Source organism: Arachis stenosperma, chromosome 4 (genome assembly GCF_014773155.1).
Source record: "Arachis stenosperma cultivar V10309 chromosome 4, arast.V10309.gnm1.PFL2, whole genome shotgun sequence".
NCBI lineage: Eukaryota > Viridiplantae > Streptophyta > Magnoliopsida > Fabales > Fabaceae > Arachis > Arachis stenosperma.
Window position 1 is genome coordinate 39,614,425 of NC_080380.1, and position 23,771 is coordinate 39,638,195.

Sequence of the window (23,771 nt, forward strand, 5' to 3'; positions counted from 1 at the left end):
TCAGAATGATTGGCTTCTTTTGGAACTCAGAATCCAGATAATGTTATTGATTCACCTAGTTAAGTATGATGATTCTTGAACACAGCTACTTTATGAGTCTTGGCCGTGGCCCAAAGCACTCTGTCTTCCAGTATTACCACCGGATACATACATGCCACAGACACATAATTGGGTGAACCTTTTCAGATTGTGACTTAGCTTTGCTAGAGTCCCCAATTAGAGGTGTCCAGGGTTCTTAAGCACACTCTTTTTGCCTTGGATCACAACTTTATTTCTTTCTTTTTCTTTCTTTTTCTCTTTCTCCTCCTTCTTTTTTTCTTTTTTTTTCGTTTTTCTCCTTCTTTTTCTCTTTTTTTTTTGTATTCACTGCTTTTTCTTGCTTCAAGAATCATGTTTATGATTTTTCAGATCCTCAGTAACATGTCTCCTTTTTCATCATTCTTTCAAGAGCCAACAATTTTAACATTCATGAACAACAAATTCAAAAGACATATGCACTGTTCAATCATACATTCAGAAAACAAAAAGTATTGTCACCACATCAAACTAATTAAGCTAGTTTTAAAGATGAATTCGAAATCCTGTACTTCTTGTTCTTTTGTAATAAAAACAGTTTTCTTTTAAGAAAGGTGATTGATTCATAGGACATTCATAACTTTAAGGCATAGACACTAAGACACTAATGATCATAAGACACAAACATGGATAAACATAAAGCATAAATTTTCGAAAAACAGAAAAATAAAGAACAAGGAGATTAAAGAACGGGTCCACCTTAGTGATGGCGGCTTGTTCTTCCTCTTGAAGGTCTTATAGAGTGCTTGAGCTCCTCAATGTCTCTTCCTTGTCTTTGTTGCTCCTCTTTCATGATTCTTTGATCTTCTCTAATTTCATGGAGGAGGATGGAATGTTCTTGGTGCTCCACCCTTAGTTGTCCCATGTTGGAACTCAATTCTCCTAGGGAGGTGTTCAGTTGCTCCCAATAGTTTTGTGGAGGAAAGTGCATCCCTTGGGGTATCTCAGGGATCTCATGATGAGTGGGGTCTCTTGTTTGCTCCATCCTTTTCTTAGTGATGGGCTTGAGGTCATGCCTTCTCAGTTGAACCGGCTTTCCTCTTGAATCTCTCTTCCATTGAGCGCCCTCTTCACAAATGTCTGTGAGGACTTGGTCCAACTTTTGATCAAAGTTGACCCTTTTTGAGTTTGAAAGGGACCTCATGGATCACCTTCTTCAAGGCCACAACTTCATAGAAGTGGTCTTGATGCACCCTTGAGATGAATCTCTCCATCTCCCATGACTCGGAGGTGGAAGCTTTTGCCTTCCCTTTCCTCTTTCTAGAGGTTTCTCCGGCCTTGGATGCCATAAATGGTTATGGAAAAACGAAAAGCAACGCTTTTACCACACCAAACTTAAAAGGTTTGCTCGTCCTCGAGCAAAAGAAGAAAGAAGAGAGTAGAAGAAGAAGAAATGAGGAAGAAGGGAATGGCTTTTGTGTTCGGCCAAAGCGGGGGAGAAGTGGTGTTTAGGTGGTGTGAAAATGAAGGGGTGAAGAAGGGTTTATGTAGGAGAGGGGGGTCATGGTTCGGCCATTGATGGTTGGGTTTGGGGGGGAAAGTGGTTTGAATTTGAATGGTGAGGGAGGTGGGGTTTTATGGAGGATGGATGTGAGTGGTGAAGAGGAAGAAGGAATTTGATAGGTGAAGGGTTTTTGGGGAAGAGGAGTTGAGGTGATTGGTGAATGGGTGAAGAAGAGAGAGAGAGTGGTGGGGTTGGTGGGGATCCTGTGGGGTCCACAGATCCTGTGGTGTCAAAGAAAAGTCATCCCTGCACCAAATGACATTCAAAATCTCGTTTTGAGCCATTTCTGGCGTTAAACGCTGGGCTGGTGCCCATTCCTGGCGTTTAACGCCAGGTTCTTGCCCTTTTCTGGCGTTTAACGCCAGTCTGGTGCCCCTTTCTGGTGTTAAACGCCCAGAATGGTGCCAGACTGGGCGTTAAACGCCCAACTGCTAGCCTCACTGGTGTTTAAACGCCAGTGAGTTCTTCCTCCAGGGTGTGCTGTTTTTCTTCCTGTTTTTCATTCTGTTTTTGCTTTTTCAATTGATTTTGTGACTTCTCATGATCATCAACCTACAAAATAAAATAACAAAGGAAAATATATAAAATATAACATTGGGTTGCCTCCCAACAAGCGCTTCTTTAATGTCAGTAGCTTGACAGATGGCTCTCATGGAGCCTCATATTTTCTCAGAGCAATGTTGGAACCTCCCAACACCAAACTTAGAGTTTGAATGTGGGGGTTCAACACCAAACTTAGAGTTTGGTTGTGGCCTCCCAACACCAAACTTAGAGTTTGACTGTGGGGGCTCTGTTTGTCTCTGTTTTGAGAGAAGCTCTTCATGCTTCCTCTCCATGGTGACAGAGGGATATCCTTGAGCCTTAAACACAAAGGATTCTTCATTCACTTGAATGATCAGTTCACCTCCATCAACATCAATCACAGCCTTTGCTGTGGCTAGGAAGGGTCTGCCAAGGATGATGGATTCATCCATGCACTTCCCAATCTCTAGGACTATCAAATCAGTAGGGATGTAATGGTCTTCAACTTTTACCAAAACATCTTCTACAAGTCCATGAGCTTGTTTTCTTGAGTTGTCTGCCATCTCTAATGAGATTCTTGCAGCTTGCACCACAAAGATCCCTAGCTTCTCCATTACAAAGAGAGGCATGAGGTTTACACTTGACCCTAAGTCACACAGAGCCTTCTTGAAGGTCATGGTGCCTATGGTACAAGGTATTGAAAACTTCCCAGGATCTTGTCTCTTTTGAGGTAATTTCTGCCTAGACAAGTCATCCAGTTCTTTGGTGAGCAAAGGAGGTTCATTCTCCCAAGTCTCATTTCCAAATAACTTGTCATTTAGCTTCATGATTGCTCCAAGGTATTTAGCAACTTGCTCTTCAGTGACATACTCATCCTCTTCAGAGGAAGAATACTCATCAGAGCTCATGAAAGGTAGAAGTAGGTCCAATGGAATCTCTATGGTCTCATTTTGAGCCTCAGATTCCCATGGTTCCTCATTGGGGAACTCATTGGAGTTCAGTGCACGCCCACTGAGGTCTTCCTCAGTGGCGTTCACTTCCTCTCCTTCCTTTCTAAATTCGGCCATGTTGATGGCCTTGCACTCTCCTTTTGGATTTTCTTCTGTATTGCTTGGGAGAGTACTAGGAGGGAGTTCAGTAACTTTCTTGCTCAGCTGTCCCACTTGTGCCTCCAAATTCCTAATGGAGGACCGTGTTTCAGTCATGAAACTTTGAGTGGTTTTGATTAGATCAGAGACCATGGTTGCTAAGTCAGAGGTGTTCTGCTTAGAGCTCTCTGTCTGTTGCTGAGAAGATGATGGAAAAGGCTTGCCATTGCTAAACCTGTTTCTTCCACCATTATTGTTGTTGAAACCTTGTTGAGGTCTCTCTTGATTCTTCCATGAGAAATTTGGGTGATTTCTCCATGAAGAATTATAGGTGTTTCCATAGGGTTCTCCTAGGTAATTCACCTCTTCCATTGAAGGGTTCTCAGGATCATAAGCTTCTTCCTCAGATGAAGCATCCTTAGTACTGTTTGGTGCATTTTGCATTCCAGACAGATTTTGAGAAATCAAATTGACTTGTTGAGTCAATATCTTGTTCTGAGCCAAATGGCATTCAGAGCATCAATCTCAAGAACTCCTTTCTTCTGATTTGTCCCATTGTTCACAGGATTCCTTTCAGAAGTGTACATGAGTTGGTTATTTGCAACCATTTCAATTAGCTCTTGAGCTTCTGTAGGCGTCTTCTTCAAATGAAGAGATCCTCCAGCAGAGCTATCCAAAGACATCTTGGATAGTTCAGAGAGACCATCATAGAAAATACCTATGATGCTCCATTCAGAAAGCATGTCAGATGGACATTTTCTGATCAATTGTTTGTATCTTTCCCAAGCTTCATAGAGGGATTCTCCATCCTTCTGTCTGAAGGTTTGGACTTCCACTCTAAGCTTACTCAATTTTTGAGGTGGAAAGTACTTTGCCAAGAAGGCATTGACTAGCTTTTTCCATGAGTCCAGGCTTTCTTTAGGTTGTGAGTCCAACCATGTCCTAGCTCTATCTCTTACAGCAAAAGGGAATAGCATAAGTCTGTAGACCTCAGGGTCAACCCCATTATTCTTGACAGTGTCACAGATTTGCAAGAATTCAGCTAAGAACTGGTGAGGATCTTCCAATGGAAGTCCATGGAACTTGCAATTCTGTTGCATTAGAGAAACTAATTGAGGCTTAAGCTCAAAGTTGTTTGCTCCAATGGCAGGGATAGAGATGCTTCTCCCATAGAAGTCGGGAGTAGGTGCAGTAAAGTCACCCAGCACCTTCCTTGCATTGTTTGCATTGTTGTTGTTTTTGGCTGCCATGGGTTCTTCTTCTTTGAAGATTTCTGTTAGGTCCTCTACAGAGAGTTGTGCCTTAGCTACTCTTAGCTTTCGCTTCAAGGTCCTTTCAGGTTCAGGGTCAGCTTCAACAAGAATGCCTTTGTCTCTGCTCCTGCTCATATGAAAGAGAAGAGAACAAGAAGATGTGGAATCTTCTATGTCATAGTATAGAGATTCCTTGAGGTGTCAGAAGAACAGAAAAATAGAAGAAAGAAGGTAGAAGAATTCGAACTTGATCAGAGAGAGTTCGAATTGTGCATTGAGAAGGAGTGGTACTCCATAAAAGGATGTGGAAAGAGGGGAAGAGAATTTTTGAAAATCAATTAAAAAGTTTTTAAAATTCATTTTGAAGAATTGATTGATAATTTTCGAAAACTCAAAGTGGAAAAGGAATCAAGTGATTTTTGAAAAAGATTTGAAATTAGAAGTCAAAAAGATTTGATTGAAAATTATTTTGAAAAAGATGAGGTTAAGAAGATATGATTGATTTTAAAAATATGTGATTGAGAAAATATGATTTGAAAATAATTTTAAAAAAGATTTGATTTTAAAAATTAATAACTTGGCTATCAAGAAAAGATATGATTCAAACATTAAACCTTTCTCAACAGAAAAGGCAACATACTTGAAATGTTCAATCAAATCATTAATTGATAGCAAGTATCTTTGAAAAAGGAAAGAAATTGATTTTGAAAACATTTGATTGAAAAGACATGATTTGAAAAAGATTTGATTTTGAAAAACTTTGAAAACTTGAAAAAAATTTGATTTGAAAACAAAATCCTCCCCCTTGTGCCATCCTGGCGTTAAACGCCCAGAATGGTGCACATTCTGGCGTTTAACGCCCAATGCACTACCTTTTTGGGCGTTAAACGCCCAACCAGGTACCCTGGCTGGCATTTAAACGCCAGTCTGTCCTTCTTCACTGGGCGTTTTGAACGCCCAGCTTTTTCTGTGTAAGTCCTCTGCTGCATATTCTGAATCTTCAATTCTCTGTATTATTGACTTGAAAAGACACAAATTAAAAATATTTTTGGATTTTTAATAATGAGGAATGCAACTAAAATCAAATAACAATGCATGCAAGACACCAAACTTAGCAGTTTGTATACTACTGACACTAACAAAATGAGAATGCGTATGACAAACAACAAAAATACTCAAGACAAGAGAATTCAAAGATCAAAACAAGGAACTCATCAAGAAACAACTTGAAGATTAATGAAGACACATGCATGAATTCGAAAAAAAAATGCAAGAAGAACAGAAACATGCAATTGACACCAGACTTAAAATGAGACACTAGACTCAACAAGAAACATAGAATATTTTTGGTTTTTATGATTTTGAAATTTTTTTTTTTTGTGCTTTTTTCGAAAATTATATGAAAAGAAAATAAAGGTATCAAAATTCTTAATGAGAATTCCAGGAATCATGCAATGTTAGTCTAAAGCTTCAGTCTAAAGGAATTAGACATGGCTAGCCAAGCTTCAGCAGGACATTGCATTCAAGAGCTAAATTGATGAAGATCAATCAGCTTTGGTGATGATAAGAACATCACCTTGAAACACTAGAATTCATTCTTAAGAACTCTGAAGAAAAAATACCTAATCTAAGCAACAAGATGAACCGTCAGTTGTCCATACACAAAACAATCCCCGGCAACGGCGCCAAAAACTTGGTGCACGAAATCGTGATCACTACAACTTCGCACAACTAACCAGCAAGTGCATTGGGTCGTCCAAGTAATAAACCTTACGCGAGTAAGGGTCGATCCCACGGAGATTGTTGGTATGAAGCAAGCTATGGTCACCTTGTAAATCTTAGTCAGGCAGACTCAAATGGGTATAGTGATATACGAATGAAGCATAAAGATAAAGATAGAGGTACTTATGTAATTCATTGGTAGGAACTTCAGATAAGCGCATGAAGATGCTTTCCCTTCCGTCTCTCTGCTTTCCTACTGTCTTCATCCAATCCTTCTTACTCCTTTCCATGGCAAGCTTATGCAAGGGTTTCACCGTTGTCAGTGGCTACCTCCCATCCTCTCAGTGAAAATGTTCCTATGCTCTGTCACAGCATATGGCTAATCAGCTGTCGGTTCTCGGTCAGGCCGGAATAGAATCCAGTGATTCTTTTGCGTCTGTCACTAACGCCCCGCCTGCTAGGAGTTTGAAGCACGTCACAGTCATTCAATCATTGAATCCTACTCAGAATACCACAGACAAGTTTAGACCTTCCGGATTCTCTTGAATGCCGCCATCAGTTCTCGCCTATACCACGAAGACTCTGATCTCACGGAATGGCTGGCTCGTTTGTCAGGCGAGCACTCGGTTGTCAGGCGATCAACCATGCATCGTGTATCAGGAATCCAAGAGATAAACACTAGAGCCTTGCTTGCTTGTAGAACAGAAGTGGTTGTCAGTCACTTTGTTCATAGGTGAGAATGATGATGAGTGTCACGGATCATCACATTCATCAAGTTGAAGAACAAGTGATATCTTGGACAAAGAACAAGCGGAATTGAATAGAAGAACAATAGTAATTGCATTAATACTCGAGGTACAGCAGAGCTCCACACCTTAATCTATGGTGTGTAGAAACTCCACCGTTGAAAATACATAAGAACAAGGTCTAGGCATGGCCGAATGGCCAGCCTCCCCCAAAGAGGGTTTAATCATCAAAGCATGATCAAAAGATCAAAATACAATAGTAAAAGGTCCTACTTATAGGAAACTAGTAGCCTAAGGTGTACAAAGATGAGTAAATGACATAAAAATCCACTTCCGGGCCCACTTGGTGTGTGCTTGGGCTGAGCAATGAAGCATTTTTCGTGTAGAGACTCTTCTTGGAGTTAAACGCCAGCTTTGGTGCCAGTTTGGGCGTTTAACTCCCATTTTGGTGCCAGTTCCGGCGTTTAACGCTGGAAATTCTGTAGGTGACTTTGAACGCCGGTTTGGGCCATCAAATCTTGGGCAAAGTATGGACGATTATATATTGCTGGAAAGCCCAGGATGTTTACTTTCCAACGCCGTTGAGAGCGCGCCAATTGGGCTTTTGTAGCTCCAGAAAATCCACTTCGAGTGCAGGGAGGTCAGAATCCAACAGCATCTGCAGTCCTTTTCAGTCTCTGAATCAGATTTTTGCTCAGGTCCCTCAATTTCAGCCTGAAAATACCTGAAATCACAGAAAAACACACAAACTCATAGTAAAGTCCAGAAAAGTGAATTTTAACTAAAAACTAATAAAAATATACTAAGAACTTAACTAAAACTACTAAAAACATACTAAAAACAATGCCAAAAAGGGTACAAATTATCCGCTCATCATTCATCTAAGGAGACTATTTTTCACATTTGGGGGCTGGCCATTCGGCCATGCCTGGACCTTTCACTTATGTATTTTCAATGGTGGAGTTTCTACACACCATAGATTAAGTGTGTGGAGCTCTGCTGTACCTCAAGTTTTAATGCAATTACTACTATCTTCTATCCAATTCGATTTATTCCCATTCTAAGATATTCGTTGCACTTCAACTTGATGAATGTGATGATCCGTGACACTTATCATCATTCTCACCTATGAACGCGCGTGACTGACAACCACTTCCGTTCTACCTTAGGCCGGGCGCATATCTCTTGGATTCCTTAATCAGAATCTTTGTGGTATAAGCTAGAATTGATGGCGGCATTCATGGGAATCCGGAAAGTCTAACCTTGTATGTGGTATTCCGAGTAGGATTCCGGGATTTAATGACTGTGACGAGCTTCAAACTCCTGAAGGCTGGGCGTTAGTGACAGACGCAAAAGAATCACTAGATTCTATTCCAACCTGATTGAGAACCGACAGATGATTAGCCGTGCTGTGATAGAGCATTTGGACCATTTTCACTGAGAGGATGGGATGTAGCCATTGACAACGGTGATGCCCTACATACAGCTTGCCATGGAAAGGAGTGATGAAAAACTAGAAGGAAGAAGTAGGAAAGCAGAGATTCAGAAGGAACACAGCACCTCCATTCACCTATCTGAAATTCCCACCATTGAATTACATGAGTAACTTTATCTTTATTTTCTGTTTATTCTATTATCTTTATTTAAACCAATAATCTCTTAATCCAGTTAAATTCGCCTGACTGGGATTTACAAGATGACCATAGCTTGCTTCATACCAACAATCTCTGTGGGATCGACCCTTACTCACGTAAGGTATTACTTGGACGACCCAGTACACTTGCTGGTTAGTTGTGCGGAGTTGTGACAAAGTGAGATTCACGTTTGAGAGTGCTACCAAGTTATTGGAGTCATTGTTGATGATCACAATTTCGTCCACCAACCATCAAGCTTGATATAATGATCCCCTAAACGTGTGACTCTGGGAAAGTGTGGTTTTAAATACTAGTCCTTCAATTTCAGCGCATGAAATGCATTTGAAAAAAGTATATATGAATCTGCACTTATGTCTATGATGAGCGGATAATTTGTATGCTTTTTGGCATTGTTTTTAGTATGTTTTTAGTATCTTTTAGTTAGTTTTTAGTATATTTTTATTAGTTTTTAATTAAAAATCACTTTTCTGGACTTTACTATGAGTTTGTGTGTTTTTCTGTGATTTCAGGTATTTTCTGACTGAAATTGAGGGTCCTGAGCAAAAATCTGATCCAGAGACTGAAAAGGACTGCAGATGCTGTTGGATTCTGACCTCCCTGCACTCAAAGTGGATTTTCTGGAGCTACAGAAGCCCAATTGGCGCGCTCTCAACGGCGTTGGAAAGTAGACATCCTGGGCTTTCCAGCAATATATAATAGTCCATACTTTGCCCAAGATTTGATGGCCCAAACCAGCGCTCAAAGTCACCTACAGAAATTCCAGCGTTAAACGCCGGAACTGGCATAAAATTTGGAGTTAAACGCCCAAACTGGCATGAAAGCTGGCGTTTAACTCCAGAAAAGGTCTCTACACGAAATTCCTTCATTGCTCAGCCCAAGCACACACCAAGTGGGCCCGGAAGTGGATTTTTATGTCATTTACTCATCTCTGTAACCTTAGGCTACTAGTTTCTTATAAATAGGACCTTTCACTATTGTATTTTCATCTTTGGACATCTAGTTCTTAGATCAGATCTTGGTTCTTCTGGTTCCCTCTCTGGGGCCGAAACCAATGATCACTTTTGTTCTTATGTATTTTCAACGGTGGAGTTTCTACACACCATAGATTAAGGTGTGGAGCTCTGCTGTACCTCGAGTATTAATGCAATTACTATTGTTCTTCTATTCAATTCCGCTTGTTCTTTGTCCAAGATATCACTTGTTCTTCAACATGATGAAGGTGATGATTGACGCCCATCACCATTCTCACCCATGAACAAGGTGACTGACAACCATTCTTGTTCTACAAGCATCTGAGGCTTAGTGAATATCTCTTGGATTCCTGATTGCACGATGCATGGTTGATCGCCTGACAACCGAGTGCTCGCCTGACAAACGAGCCAGCCATTCCGTGAGATCAGAGTCTTCGTGGTATAGGCAGGACCTGATGGCGGCATTCAAGAGAATCCGGAAGGTCTAAACCTTGTCTGTGGTATTCTGAGTAGGATTCAATGATTGAATGACTGTGACGTGCTTCAAACCTGTAACCTACTGGGCGTTAGTGACAGACGCAAAAGAGTGATTCTATTCCGGTAGGGGAGGGAACCAAACCGGTGACTGGCAGTACTGTGATAGAGTGCGTGCATTAGCTTTCACTGCGCGGATGGGAGGTAGCTGCTGACAACAGTGAAACCCTACATGAGCTTGCCATGGAAAGGAGTAAGAAGGGTTGGATGAAGACAGTAGCAAAGCAGAGAGACGGAAGGGAAGGCATCTTCATATGCTTGTCTGAAGCTCTTACACCAATGATATATATAAGTATCTCTATCTTTATCTTTATGTTATTTTCGTTCATCATCTATACCCATTTGAGTCTGCCTGACTGAGATTTACAAGATGACCATAGCTTGCTTCATACCACCAATCTCCGTGGGATCGACCCTTACTCGCGTAAGGTATTACTTGGACGACCCAGTGCACTTGCTGGTTAGTTGTGCGAAGTTGTAGTGATCACAATTTCGCGCACCAAGTTTTTGGCGCCGTTGCCGGGGATTGTTCTGTGTATGGACAACTGACGGTTCATCTTGTTGCTTAGATTAGGTATTTTTTCTTCAGAATTCTTAAGAATGAATTCTAGTGTTTCAAGGTGATGTTCTTATCATCACCAAGGCTGATTGATTCTTATCAATTTAGCTCTTGAATGCAATGTCCTGCTGAAGCTTAGCCGGCCATGTCTAAATCCTTTAGACTAAAGCTTTAGACTAACATTGCATGATTCCTGGAATTCTCATTAAGAATTTTGATACCTTTATTTTCCTTTTCACTTAATTTTCGAAAAATACAAAAAAATTACAAAATCATAAAATCCAAAAATATTTCTTGTTTAAGTCTAGTGTCTCATTTTAAGTTTGGTGTCAATTGCATGTTTCTGTTCTTCTTGCATTTTTCGAATTTATGCATGTGTCTTCACTAATCTTCAAGTTGTTCTTGATGATTTCCTTGTTTTGATCTTTGAATTCTATTGACTTGAGTGTTTTGTTGTTTCTCATATGCATTCTCATTTTATTAGTATCAGTAGTGTACAAACTGCTAAGTTTGGTGTCTTGCATGCATTGTTATTTGATTTTATTTGCATTTTGATTATTCCTTATTATTAAAAATCCAAAAATATTTTTAATTTGTGTCTTTTCAAGTCAATAATACAGAGAATTGAAGATTCAGAACATACTGCAGAGGAATCACACAGAAAAAGCTGGGCATTTAAAAATGCCCAGTGAAGAAGACAGACTGGCGTTTAACGCCAGCCAGGGTGCCTGGTTGGGCGTTTAACGCCCAAAAAGGTATAGGTTTGGGCGTTAAACGCCAGAATGTGCACCATTCTGGGCGTTTAACGCCAGGATGGTGCTAGGGGAAGATTTTGTTTTCAAAATCAATTTTTTTCAAGTTTTCAAAGTTTTTCAAAATCAAATCTTTTTCAAATCATATCTTTTCAATCAAATGTTTTCAAAATCAATTTCTTTCCTTTTTTAAAGATACTTACTAACAATTAATGATTTGATTGAACATTTTTTGCCTTGAGGAAGGTTTTATGTTTGAATCATATCTTTTCTTGTTAGGCAAGTCATTAATTTTTAAAATCAAATCTTTTTAAAATTGTTTTCAAATCATATCTTTTAAAATTGTTTTCAAATCATATCTTTTCAATCATATCTTTTTAAAACCATAATTTTTCAATCACATCTTTTTCAAAATAAGTTTTCAATCATATCTTTTTTATTTCTAATTTCAAATCTTTTTCAAAAATCACTTGATTCTTTTTCTATTCTTAGTTTTTGAGAATCAATTAGTGTTTTTCAAAATGTTTTCAAAATCTTTTACTTAAATTTTCGAAAATTACTTCGCTTCTTCTCACATCCTTCTACTTTTGGACTAACACTATCCCTTAATGAAAAATTCGAACTCCATCTTCTTTGATAAGTTCGAATTTTCTACTTCTGTCTTCTATTCCTCTTCTTCCTCTGACACCTCAAGGAATCTCTATACTGTGACATAGAGGATTCCATATTTTCTTGTTCTCTTCTTCTTCATATGAGCAGGAACAAAGACAAAGGCATTTTTGTTGAAGCTGACCCTGAACCTGAGAGGACCTTGAAGCGAAAGCTAAGAGAAGCTAAGGCACAACTCTCTGTTGAGGACCTGACCGAATTCTTCAAAGAAGAAAAACCCATGGCAGCCGAAAATAACAACAATGCCAACAATGCAAGGAAGGTGCTGGGTGACTTTACTGCACCTACTCCCAACTTCTATGGGAGAAGCATCTCTATCCCTGCCATTAGAGCAAACAACTTTGAGCTTAAGCCTCAATTAGTTTCTCTAATGCAACAGAATTGCAAGTTCCATGGACTTCCAATGGAAGATCCTCATCAGTTCTTAGCTGAGTTCTTGCAAATCTGTGACACAGTCAAGACTAATGGGGTTGACCCTGAGGTCTACAGACTGATGCTATTCCCTTTTGCTGTAAGAGACAGAGCTAGGACATGGTTGGACTCTCAACCTAAAGAAAGCCTGGACTCTTGGGAAAAGCTAGTCAATGCCTTCTTGGCAAAGTTCTTTCCACCTCAAAAATTGAGTAAGCTTAGAGTGGAAATCCAAACCTTCAGACAAAAGGATGGTGAATCCCTCTATGAAGCTTGGGAAAGATACAAACAATTAATCAGAAAATGTCCCTCAGACATGCTTTCTGAATGGAGCATCATAGGTATTTTCTATGATGGTCTCTCTGAACTGTCCAAGATGTCTTTGGATAGTTCTGCTGGAGGATCTCTTCATCTGAAGAAGACGCCTACAGAAGCTCAAGAGCTCATTGAAATGGTTGCAAATAACCAATTCATGTACACTTCTGAAAGGAATCCTGTGAACAATGGGACTAGTCAGAAGAAAGGAGTTCTTGAGATTGATGCTCTGAATGCCATTCTGGCTCAGAATCAAGAGAGACCTCAACAAGGTTTCAATAACAATAATGGTGGAAGAAACAGGTTTAGCAATGGCAAGCCTTTTCCATCATCTTCTCAGCAACAGACAGAGAGTTCTAAGCAGAATACCTCTGACTTAGCAACAATGGTCTCTGATCTAATCAAAACCACTCAAAGTTTCATGAATGAAACAAGGTCCTCCATCAGAAATTTGGAAGGACAAGTGGGTCAGCTGAGCAAGAAAGTTACTAAACTCCCTCCTAGTACTCTCCCAAGTAATACAGAAGAAAATCCAAAAGGAGAGTGCAAAGCCATAAACATGGCCGAATATGGAGAGGAAAGAGAGGAGGTGGACGCCACTGAGGAAGACCCCAATGGGCGTGCACCAATCTCCTCTGAGTCCCTCAATGAGGAACAATGGGAATCTGAGGCTCAAAATGAGACCATAGAGATTCCATTGGACTTATTCCTGCCATTCATGAGCTCTGATGAGTATTCTTCCTCTGAAGAGGATGAGTATGTCACTGAAGAGCAAGTTGCTAAATACCTTGGAGCAATCATGAAGCTAAATGACAAGTTATTTGGAAATGAGACTTGGGAAGATAAACCTCCCTTGCTCACCAAAGAACTGGATGACTTGTCTAGGCAGAAATTACCTCAAAAGAGACAAGATCCTGGGAAGTGCATGGATGAATCCATCATCCTTGGCAGACCCTTCCTAGCCACAGCAAAGGCTGTGATTGATGTTGATGGAGGTGAACTGATCATTCAAGTGAATGAAGAATCCTATGTGTTTAAGGCTCAAGGATATCCCTCTGTCACCATGGAGAGGAAGCTTGAAGAGCTTCCCTCAAATCAGAGACAAATAGAGCCCCCACAGTCAAACTCTAAGTTTGGTGTTGGGAGGCCACAACCAAACTCTAAGTTTGGTGTTGAACCCCCACATTCAAACTCTAAGTTTGGTGTTGGGAGGTTCCAACATTGCTCTGATCATTTATGAGGCTCCATGAGAGTCCTCTGTCAAGCTACTGACATTAAAGAAGCGCTTGTTGGGAGGCAACCCAATGTTTTATAATTAACTATTTCCTTTTGTTATTTTATCTTTTTTGTAGGTTGATGATCATAAGAAGTCACAAAATCCATTGAAAAAGCAAAAACAGAATGAAAAACAGGAAGAAAAACAGCACACCCTGGAGGAAGATGCTGCTGGCGTTCAAACGCCAGTAAGCCTAGCAGTTGGGCGTTTAACGCCCAGTCTGGCACCATTCTGGGCGTTTAACGCCAGAAAGGGGCACCAGACTGGCGTTAAACGCCAGAAAAGGGCTAGAACCTGGCGTTAAACGCCAGGAATGGGCACCAGCCCGGCGTTTAACGCCAGAAATGGCTCAAAACGTGGATTTTGATGCCATTTGGTGCAGGGATGACTTTTCCTTGACACCTCAGGATCTGTGGACCCCACAGGATCCCCACCAACCCCACCACTCTCTCTCTTCTTCTTCACCCATTCACCAATCACCTCAACATCTCTTTCTCTTCACCACTCACATCCATCCTTCATAAACCACCACTTCTTCCCCTTTTGGCCAAACCACAAAGCCATCTCCCTCTCCTCCATTTCTTCTTCTTCTACTCTCTTCTTTCTTCTTTTGCTCGAGGACGAGCAAACCTTTTAAGTTTGGTGTGGTAAAAGCATTGCTTTTTGTTTTTTTTCATAACCATTTATGGCATCCAAAGCCGGTTCAACTGAGAAGGCATGACCTCAAGCCCATCACTAAGAAAAAGATGGAGCAAACAAGAGACCCCTCTCATCATGAGATCCCTGAGATACCTCAAGGGATGCACTTTCCTCCACAAGACTATTTGGGAGCAACTAAACACCTCCCTAGGAGAGTTGAGTTCCAACATGGGACAACTAAGGGTGGAGCACCAAGAACATGCCATCCTCCTCCATGAAATTAGAGAAGATTAAAGAATCATGAGAGAGGAGCAACAAAGACAAGGAAGAGACATTGAGGAGCTCAAGCACTCCATAGGACCTTCAAGAGGAAGGAAGAGCCGCCATCACTAAGGTGGACCCGTTCCTTGATTTCCTTGTTCTTTATTCTTCTGTTTTTCGAATTTTTATGCTTATGTTTATCCATGTTTGTGTCTTATGATCATTAGTGTCTTAGTGTCTATGCCTTAAAGCTATGAATATGAATCCATCACCTTTCTTAAATGAAAACTGTTTTTATCACAAAAGAACAAGAAGTACAGGATTTCAAATTCATCTTTAAAACTAGCTTAATTAGTTTGATGTGGTGACAATACTTGTTGTTTTCTGAATGTATGCTTAAACAGTGCATATGTCTTTTGAATTTGTGGTTCATGAATGTTAAAATTATTGGCTCTTGAAAGAATGATGAAAAAGGAGACATGTTACTGAGGATCTGAAAAATCATAAAAATGATTCTTGAAGCAAGAAAAAGCAGTGAATACAAAAAAAAAAAAAGAGAGAAAAAGAAGGAGAAAAACGAAAAAAAAGGGAGAAAAAGAGAAAAAGAAAGAAAAAGAAAGAAATAAAGTTGTGATCCAAGGCAATAAGAGTGTGCTTAAGAACCCTGGACACCTCTAATTGGGGACTTTAGCAAAGCTGAGTCACAATCTGAAAAGGTTCACCCAATTATGTGTCTGTGGCATGTATGTATCCGGTGGTAATACTGGAAGACAGAGTGCTTTGGGCCACGGCCAAGACTCAATAAGTAGCTGTGTTCAAGAATCATCATACTTAACTAGGAGAATCAATAACACTATCTGGATTCTGAGTTCCTAAAGAAGCCAATCATTCTGAATTTCAAAGGATAAAGTGAGATGCCAAAACTGTTCGGAGGCAAAAAGCTACTAGTCCCGCTCATCTAATTTGGAGCTTAGTTTCATTGATAATTTGGAGTCTATAGTATATTCTCTTCTTTTTATCTTATTTGATTTTCAGTTGCTTGAGGACAAGCAACAATTTAAGTTTGGTGTTGTGATGAGCGGATAATTTGTATGCTTTTTGGCATTGTTTTTAGTATGTTTTTAGTATCTTTTAGTTAGTTTTTAGTATATTTTTATTAGTTTTTAATTAAAAATCACTTTTCTGGACTTTACTATGAGTTTGTGTGTTTTTCTGTGATTTCAGGTATTTTCTGACTGAAATTGAGGGTCCTGAGCAAAAATCTGATCCAGAGACTGAAAAGGACTGCAGATGCTGTTGGATTCTGACCTCCCTGCACTCAAAGTGGATTTTCTGGAGCTACAGAAGCCCAATTGGCGCGCTCTCAACGGCGTTGGAAAGTAGACATCCTGGGCTTTCCAGCAATATATAATAGTCCATACTTTGCCCAAGATTTGATGGCCCAAACCGGCGCTCAAAGTCACCTACAGAAATTCCAGCGTTAAACGCCGGAACTGGCATAAAATTTGGAGTTAAACGCCCAAACTGGCATGAAAGCTGGCGTTTAACTCCAGAAAAGGTCTCTACACGAAATTCCTTCATTGCTCAGCCCAAGCACACACCAAGTGGGCCCGGAAGTGGATTTTTATGTCATTTACTCATCTCTGTAAACCTTAGGCTACTAGTTTCTTATAAATAGGACCTTTCACTATTGTATTTTCATCTTTGGACATCTAGTTCTTAGATCAGATCTTGGTTCTTCTGGTTCCCTCTCTGGGGCCGAAACCAATGATCACTTTTGTTCTTATGTATTTTCAACGGTGGAGTTTCTACACACCATAGATTAAGGTGTGGAGCTCTGCTGTACCTCGAGTATTAATGCAATTACTATTGTTCTTCTATTCAATTCCGCTTGTTCTTTGTCCAAGATATCACTTGTTCTTCAACATGATGAAGGTGATGATTGACGCCCATCACCATTCTCACCCATGAACAAGGTGACTGACAACCATTCTTGTTCTACAAGCATCTGAGGCTTAGTGAATATCTCTTGGATTCCTGATTGCACGATGCATGGTTGATCGCCTGACAACCGAGTGCTCGCCTGACAAACGAGCCAGCCATTCCGTGAGATCAGAGTCTTCGTGGTATAGGCAGGACCTGATGGCGGCATTCAAGAGAATCCGGAAGGTCTAAACCTTGTCTGTAGTATTCTGAGTAGGATTCAATGATTGAATGACTGTGACGTGCTTCAAACCTGTAACCTACTGGGCGTTAGTGACAGACGCAAAAGAGTGATTCTATTCCGGTAGGGGAGGGAACCAAACCGGTGACTGGCAGTACTGTGATAGAGTGCGTGCATTAGCTTTCACTGCGCGGATGGGAGGTAGCTGCTGACAACAGTGAAACCCTACATGAGCTTGCCATGGAAAGGAGTAAGAATGGTTGGATGAAGACAGTAGGAAAGCAGAGAGACGGAAGGGAAGGCATCTTCATATGCTTGTCTGAAGCTCTTACACCAATGATATACATAAGTATCTCTATCTTTATCTTTATGTTATTTTCGTTCATCATCTATACCCATTTGAGTCTGCCTGACTGAGATTTACAAGATGACCATAGCTTGCTTCATACCACCAATCTCCGTGGGATCGACCCTTACTCGCGTAAGGTATTACTTGGACGACCCAGTGCACTTGCTGGTTAGTTGTGCGAAGTTGTAGTGATCACAATTTCGCGCACCAGTCTACTAAGATTCTTTTTACAGTGCCATTTCCCAACTTTGCAGTAATTACCAGTGGCTCATCATCATTTGATGTGATAAACTGGAAATCATCTGCTATAAACTGAATAGTTGGAATGATTGTTACTTTCAAAACCTTTGAACTTACTGCCTTGACCTCTTTTTTCATGGCATTTCTGGACTTTGGCAATCCATTTTTGCCAACAACTACATTTACAATTATTTGGGCAGTGTTCTCATGGACTTCTATAGACTTAGTATTCCAGGAATTCCTGACTTCCTGATCTTCATTATCATTATGCCGTCTAGGAGGCTTTACATGCTGAACAAACTCAAGGAGTTTGCCGTCTTGAATTTCATGTTCCAAGGCATCTTTCATATCAATCCAATCTTTTTATTTTTGTGATCATAGGACTCGTGATAGTCACAATACTGTGATTTATTCAACGAAGCCCTTGGTCGAATCTGTCTTGCTTTGGGGAGTATGCCCCTATGAGACACTTGCTGGTATACTTTTGCTAATGAGGCCACCACTAGAGTATACGTTAAGAACTTTTCGGGAGGTGTTGACGATTTTGGGGTGGAGGATTTTCTAGAGCTTTCGACCTTATTAGGCAATGGAGCTGGATTCTTCTTTGTGGCAACAATTTTCGAGACATCTTCATATCGCATATACTCCAAGGTAATCTGATGAATTTTTCCTAAAGACTTTACATCCTTAGAAGTTAAGTGCCTCCTAAAATCGCCTTCCAGTAGGCCAGCAATCAAGCACAAACACACGAGCTCAGGAGTTCGTATGTTAACTTTCAATTGTGCCTTATTGAAGCAATCTAAGTAATCTGGGATGCTCTCTCCAACTCTTTGCTCTACGCCAAGTAACGAGATCGCGTGCTTGGCCTGAGTCCTTCTTGTGGCAAAGTGTGCTAAAAACTTGGTTTTAATGTCAGTAAATCAAGAGATGGAGCCGAAAGGCAATGTGTTGAAGCAAGTCATTGCTGGATCTGACAACGTCATCGAAAAAGCCTTACACCAGATTGCATCTTCTATAGGTTCATCTTGGCCTCAAAAGCATCAACGTGCTCCTAAGGATCCAATTTTTTGTCATTCTTCAAATCTGTTGACTTATCAAAGTTCTTAGGTAAGCGAACCTAAAAGACATGAAAAATAAATGGGGTTTGGCCCATAATTACATGCTCCCAAGTATCTCTATACTTTTTAGGACTCAGACTCCTTTGCAGAGTCGGTCTCTTTATAAACTAGGCTGATCGGGACTCGTCTCTTTCTCACCTCCCAAATTCACAATGTCTGTTATCCTGTGGAGGCAATTCCTTGTATCTTGTAGGTGAGGATGACCTCCGCAGATCGTTACCTTATCGATGGTCAAGGATCCTTTTCTTTTATTCTGTTTTCCAGTGTAATGTTATTAGATATTTAATGTCTTTAATATACGTTTTAAATGTCTTAATGTGATGGTTAAGTGAGGTTTTGGTATTAACTTCTTTTACAATATACCCTTTAACTGGTAAGTAATATTATTGTTTAATATGAATAAAGGTTTTGATTCTTGTCTAGAATAATTAATAAAAAAAATATATTTTATCCTATCAAATTTTATGAAATTTAGAATTAAATAAAGATCTGAAAAATTGGTCTAATCAAAATAAACCCAGCCGTGTACATTCCTCCTCAATAGCTTCAATACGTTGCAAACTAAGAGTCAATTTTGTGAGAGGTTTGGCATGTAAAGCGTGGTAAGCGAGATCAAAACCAGTTTTATATTTTAATTTCGCAAGAGATTTGAAATTCAATTTAGCTTGAACGTCTATTTTAAAGAGTAGAGTACAATGTTTTTCAATTAACAACTTGGCCAGCGGACCACGAGAACCTCATATTATTGGAGAAAAAGAATGACAAGCAGTCAACCAGCAAGGTTAAAACTTAAAACAAAGAAAGGCTGTACTGTATATATTCTACTATTGTTATTTGCCAAGGGAAAATACATGCCCAATTTGTCAACTGAAAATTTAAAAATAATAATTAAAGTGCACATTATCCCAGTCATTTGAATAATTATCGCTACTGGACCAACCTGGAACGACGCGCAAGTCTTAACTATAACAAATATACAAATATAAGGCAAGCATATTATTGTTGTTGTTATTAGTCGTTAGACTTATCTAAAAATTCGTGGATTCATCTCTTGTATTCTTTTTATTGTATTTTTGGCATAATCAAATACATCATCATTTAATAGAATGGATAAAGCAATGTGCGATATTAGACATATACGAAGTTCAAAAACTTCGCTAAATTGTTATGGTTATGTGTTAGATATATTTTAAATATAATATTATATTTATTTAATACGTATATTTTTATATATAATTATATTTTAATAAAAAATAAAAAATTATTTTTTAAATATAAAAAAAGATATTTAATTATTATTATATGTTAATTTATTTAATTTTATTATTAATATATATTTTTAAAATAAATTTAAAAATAATATATATTATTATTTATTAAAATAAAAATATTTTAAATATTTATATAATTAAAAAATCATAAAAATAATAAAAAATTAATGTATATTTTAATATTAATAAAATATAAAAGTATTATTATAATTTATATAAAAAATATTTTATATTTTGATAATATCTCTTGTTTCTGTATTTTATGAAAATTTTAAATTCATATGTTTATGTATTTTATATTGTATCGTGATCCGTATCCGTACTAATATCCCTACATCATAGTTAGACATGTAATTTAAACTTTTGTTAAATATTTACGATATCATAAATTAATATTTAATAAAAAACATTTTTTAATAATTAATTATCTTTTTAAAAAATCTAAAGTAATATATATACATCCGCAATAACTAATTTAAAAAATACTTACTTAAAATAAAATGGCTGCAGCAAGCTCTAGCTGCAATAAGGTGTGGGAGTGGCTGCGCTCAGAGTTTATTGTTTTGTTGTCTTCTTTTCGTTTTTGTCCACAAAACACACTGAAACTGAAACCGCAGAAACTCTGCAACCAAATCTCACCTGTCCTTTCGCCTCTCTCCTTTTCGCCATCTCATTTCGTCGTTTCTCTCTCTTACTCTCACATTTTTTTTCTTCTTCTTCCTCTCTCCTTCTACCACCTACCTACTAACCTACCTCACCCTTCCATCCTTTCTTTCCACAATTAAATCATATCCACCATTTCTCTCTCTCTCTCTCTCTCTCTCTCTCTCTCTCTCTCTCTCTCAATTCAATTGCTAGTTTGTTAAATATCCAATTTGTTTTATTGGTGTGACTCAAACTAATACCTTATTCTGAGTTGTTATGTGTCTGCTGAGTTTTTTGTTATAGAGGTGGGGTTTTGTGATGGTGATACTGATGTTGATGATGATGATGATGTGATTGTTGTTTTTGCCGAGATTCACGTGGATGTCACTGTCAACATCATCGCCTCTATTCTCAAATCTGAATTCTTTTCCGCCTTTGGTTCAAGATACATAGCTCTTGTTTCCTTTTCTTCCTTTCCTCTGTTTCTCTTCTTTTTCAATTCTAATACTAATAACATGCAAGGTTTAATTGATCTCTTGTAAGTGATACTTTTTTTGTTGTCTCGAATTCAATCAAAAATTGATGCTTTGGATGGAAAGGTTTAACTTTAAGATATCATCAAATTCCATAAGCTTGAAATGTGTGTTTGTGCTTGTTGCTGTTTTGATTCTTAGAGCATTGTTGCTTCCTTCAATCCCTGGCTTAGTTGGCAGGGCTGAATGGGGCAACATTGTTTATATTCGCAATGATTCGCAGTCTGGAATCGCAGTTAGGCAAGACAATAAGTTCTTGGAGGTTCCTCAGATTGTGTGGGGACTAAACAACCAGAAGATTGCATTTGCAAGGGCTTGTCTCACTGCTCGAATGCTCAACCGAACTCTCTTAATGCCTAGTCTTAGTGCCTCTCTGTTTTACAAAGAGATTGATCTCTTGCAACCCATTTCATTTGACAAGGTTTTCCAATTTCAAAAGTTTAATGAACTTTGCAATGGCTTTGTCCGGTTGGGGAGATACTCGGATCTCTCGAATCCAACACAAGTTCTTGAATTGCAGAAAGGGAGTGGTAGAAAGTGGACATTGGAGAGGGATTTGGAACAATTGAGAGAGCATAGCAAAGGGAAATTCGATAACTATCAAGTGATTCGAATAATTGGGAAGAATCCATTCCTATGGCACGATCACTGGCCGGTGAGGGACTATGCTAAGGTTTTTGAGTGCTTGGTTTTGGTGGATGAGTTTGCTAATGAAGCAGATAGAGTTGTGTCTAGGATTAGAGCAGTTTCATTGCAGCCTCTACCATATGTTGCTGTCCACATGAGAGTAGAAATTGATTGGATGATTCATTGTAAGAAATTGGAACAGAGGCTAAACACAAATCAAATTTGTAGCAGCAAGGATGAAATCATTCAAAGAGTTGCTAACATTGAAGGTTTGAAGACTCCAGCCGTTGTTTACCTCGCCGTAGCCGATAAACTCCTTCAAAATTCTTCGGTGTTGGAAAGTTGGGGAGAAGGATTTCTACCATTTGAGAAGAAGAAACTTGGTGTGGAAGGAATTTATAGCAAATATCCATATCTGATCCAATCTGCAATTGACTATGAAGTTTGTTTGAGGGCTGATATCTTTGTTGGGAACAGTTTCTCTACATTTTCAAGTCTCATAGTTCTTGAGAGAACTCAGAAGATGATCAAAAAGGGTGAAAGTGGAACCAACAACATAACATGGCCTTCATATGCATATAACATAAAAGGAGAATCAAATGGCCCCAAGAGATGGATCACAAACATGTCTGATTTAAACCTTCAAGCAATTAGCTATGGCACTACTCACATATCTTCTTGACAATTCCTTTCTTTCTGTTCTTAATTTCTCTTTAGCATGTCTTCTGTTTGTTTATTAACTTGTTAATGTTTTGTGTATAATTTCTTGTATAAAAGTTTCTAATGATTTTTGTGTGAAGTGAAGTGGGGTAGAGGGCCATGCTTCACTTTCAAGTAACTATAGACGTGTATCTCATGACCAAACGCTCTTTTAGTTAATGTCAACTTCTTGATGTTGCCAATTCTCACGGCATATAGCCATATATTATATTATCAATTAAATAGAAGAATGTTATATGTATCATTTTTGTATATTTTTTATATTAGAAATAATTGATAAAAAATGGAGAAAAAATAAAATGTTTGTTTTTTATACCATAAAAAATATAAAAAAATTATACAAACATCATTTTTCTTATTCAATGTGTATTGTTTGGTTCACATTGTCCACTTTCATGGAACCAACCCCCAATATTTAATTTGATCTCACTTCTTTTTAGGATAAATATAGGAGTATTAGGTAAGTTTATTAATAAATATTTGTTTCTCATCATTATCTACATGTGAAGGAGAGTTTCGCTGTAAAGATGGCTTGCTACTTCAAATTGAGTTATCAAAGAAAAATGAATTAATTTGATATTTTTTTTTCCAATTATCTAGTGTCTTTTATTTTGATATCAAAATTGCTGAATTTATTTTTTTAAGTAAATATTAAATATTTAAAAATGATATATTTTTTATATTTTTAAATTAAATATTAATTTTTAACTTTGTACATAATTTGTTGAAAGTTTATGTTTCTTAGAAGCCTAAGGTCAGGAAAAGACGAACATTCCCTTTTACAGTCTGTTTATACTTTACTTTTGTTCCCTTCATTCTCTTTTGTCGTTTTCTTCTTCTTCTTTTCGATATTATTGAAGATGATGATGAGCTATTCATGAGTGTCCTAAGTTTTCAGTCTCAATACTTGCCTTTAATATTTGTGGTCACCTTGACCCACAAACCCAGGGGTATGTACCATGATTTGTCTTCCAAAAACATGAATCAATCCTTTTAGAGAGACAAAGAAGGACAAAAAATCAGTTATTAACTTGGTATTATATAAAATTAAATATTGAATATAAAAAAATTATTATATTCTTATAAAAAATTGATAAAATAATATGTATAAATATATTTTTTTATTTATAAATAAAAAGGTTTGAAATAAGA

The 23,771-nt window shown here is 38.3% G+C and overlaps 1 protein-coding gene and 2 non-coding genes across 3 annotated transcripts; 2 read left to right on the forward strand and 1 right to left on the reverse strand.

The window, feature by feature from the left end:
* The first annotated feature begins 3,930 nt into the window (after positions 1-3,930).
* Positions 3,931-4,034, forward strand: LOC130977490 (small nucleolar RNA R71). The gene has a single exon (XR_009085179.1). It is a non-coding gene; the product is annotated as a small nucleolar RNA R71 (small nucleolar RNA).
* Positions 4,035-12,675: 8,641 nt separating this feature from the next.
* On the reverse strand, positions 12,676-12,783 carry LOC130978223 (small nucleolar RNA R71). Its single transcript, XR_009085878.1, has one exon. It is a non-coding gene; the product is annotated as a small nucleolar RNA R71 (small nucleolar RNA).
* A 7,837-nt stretch (positions 12,784-20,620) lies between these two features.
* LOC130976360 (O-fucosyltransferase 23-like) lies at positions 20,621-22,802 on the forward strand. The gene has a single exon (XM_057901209.1). It carries the CDS (start codon positions 21,322-21,324, stop codon positions 22,579-22,581), a length of 1,260 nt encoding a protein of 419 aa, XP_057757192.1. The 5' UTR covers positions 20,621-21,321; the 3' UTR covers positions 22,582-22,802.
* The last annotated feature ends 969 nt before the right edge of the window (positions 22,803-23,771 follow it).

Coding starts and splice junctions, on each gene's coding strand:
- LOC130976360 (XM_057901209.1), top strand. CDS start 21,322: ATGCTTTGGATGGAAAGGTTTAACTTTAAGATATCATCAAATTCCATA.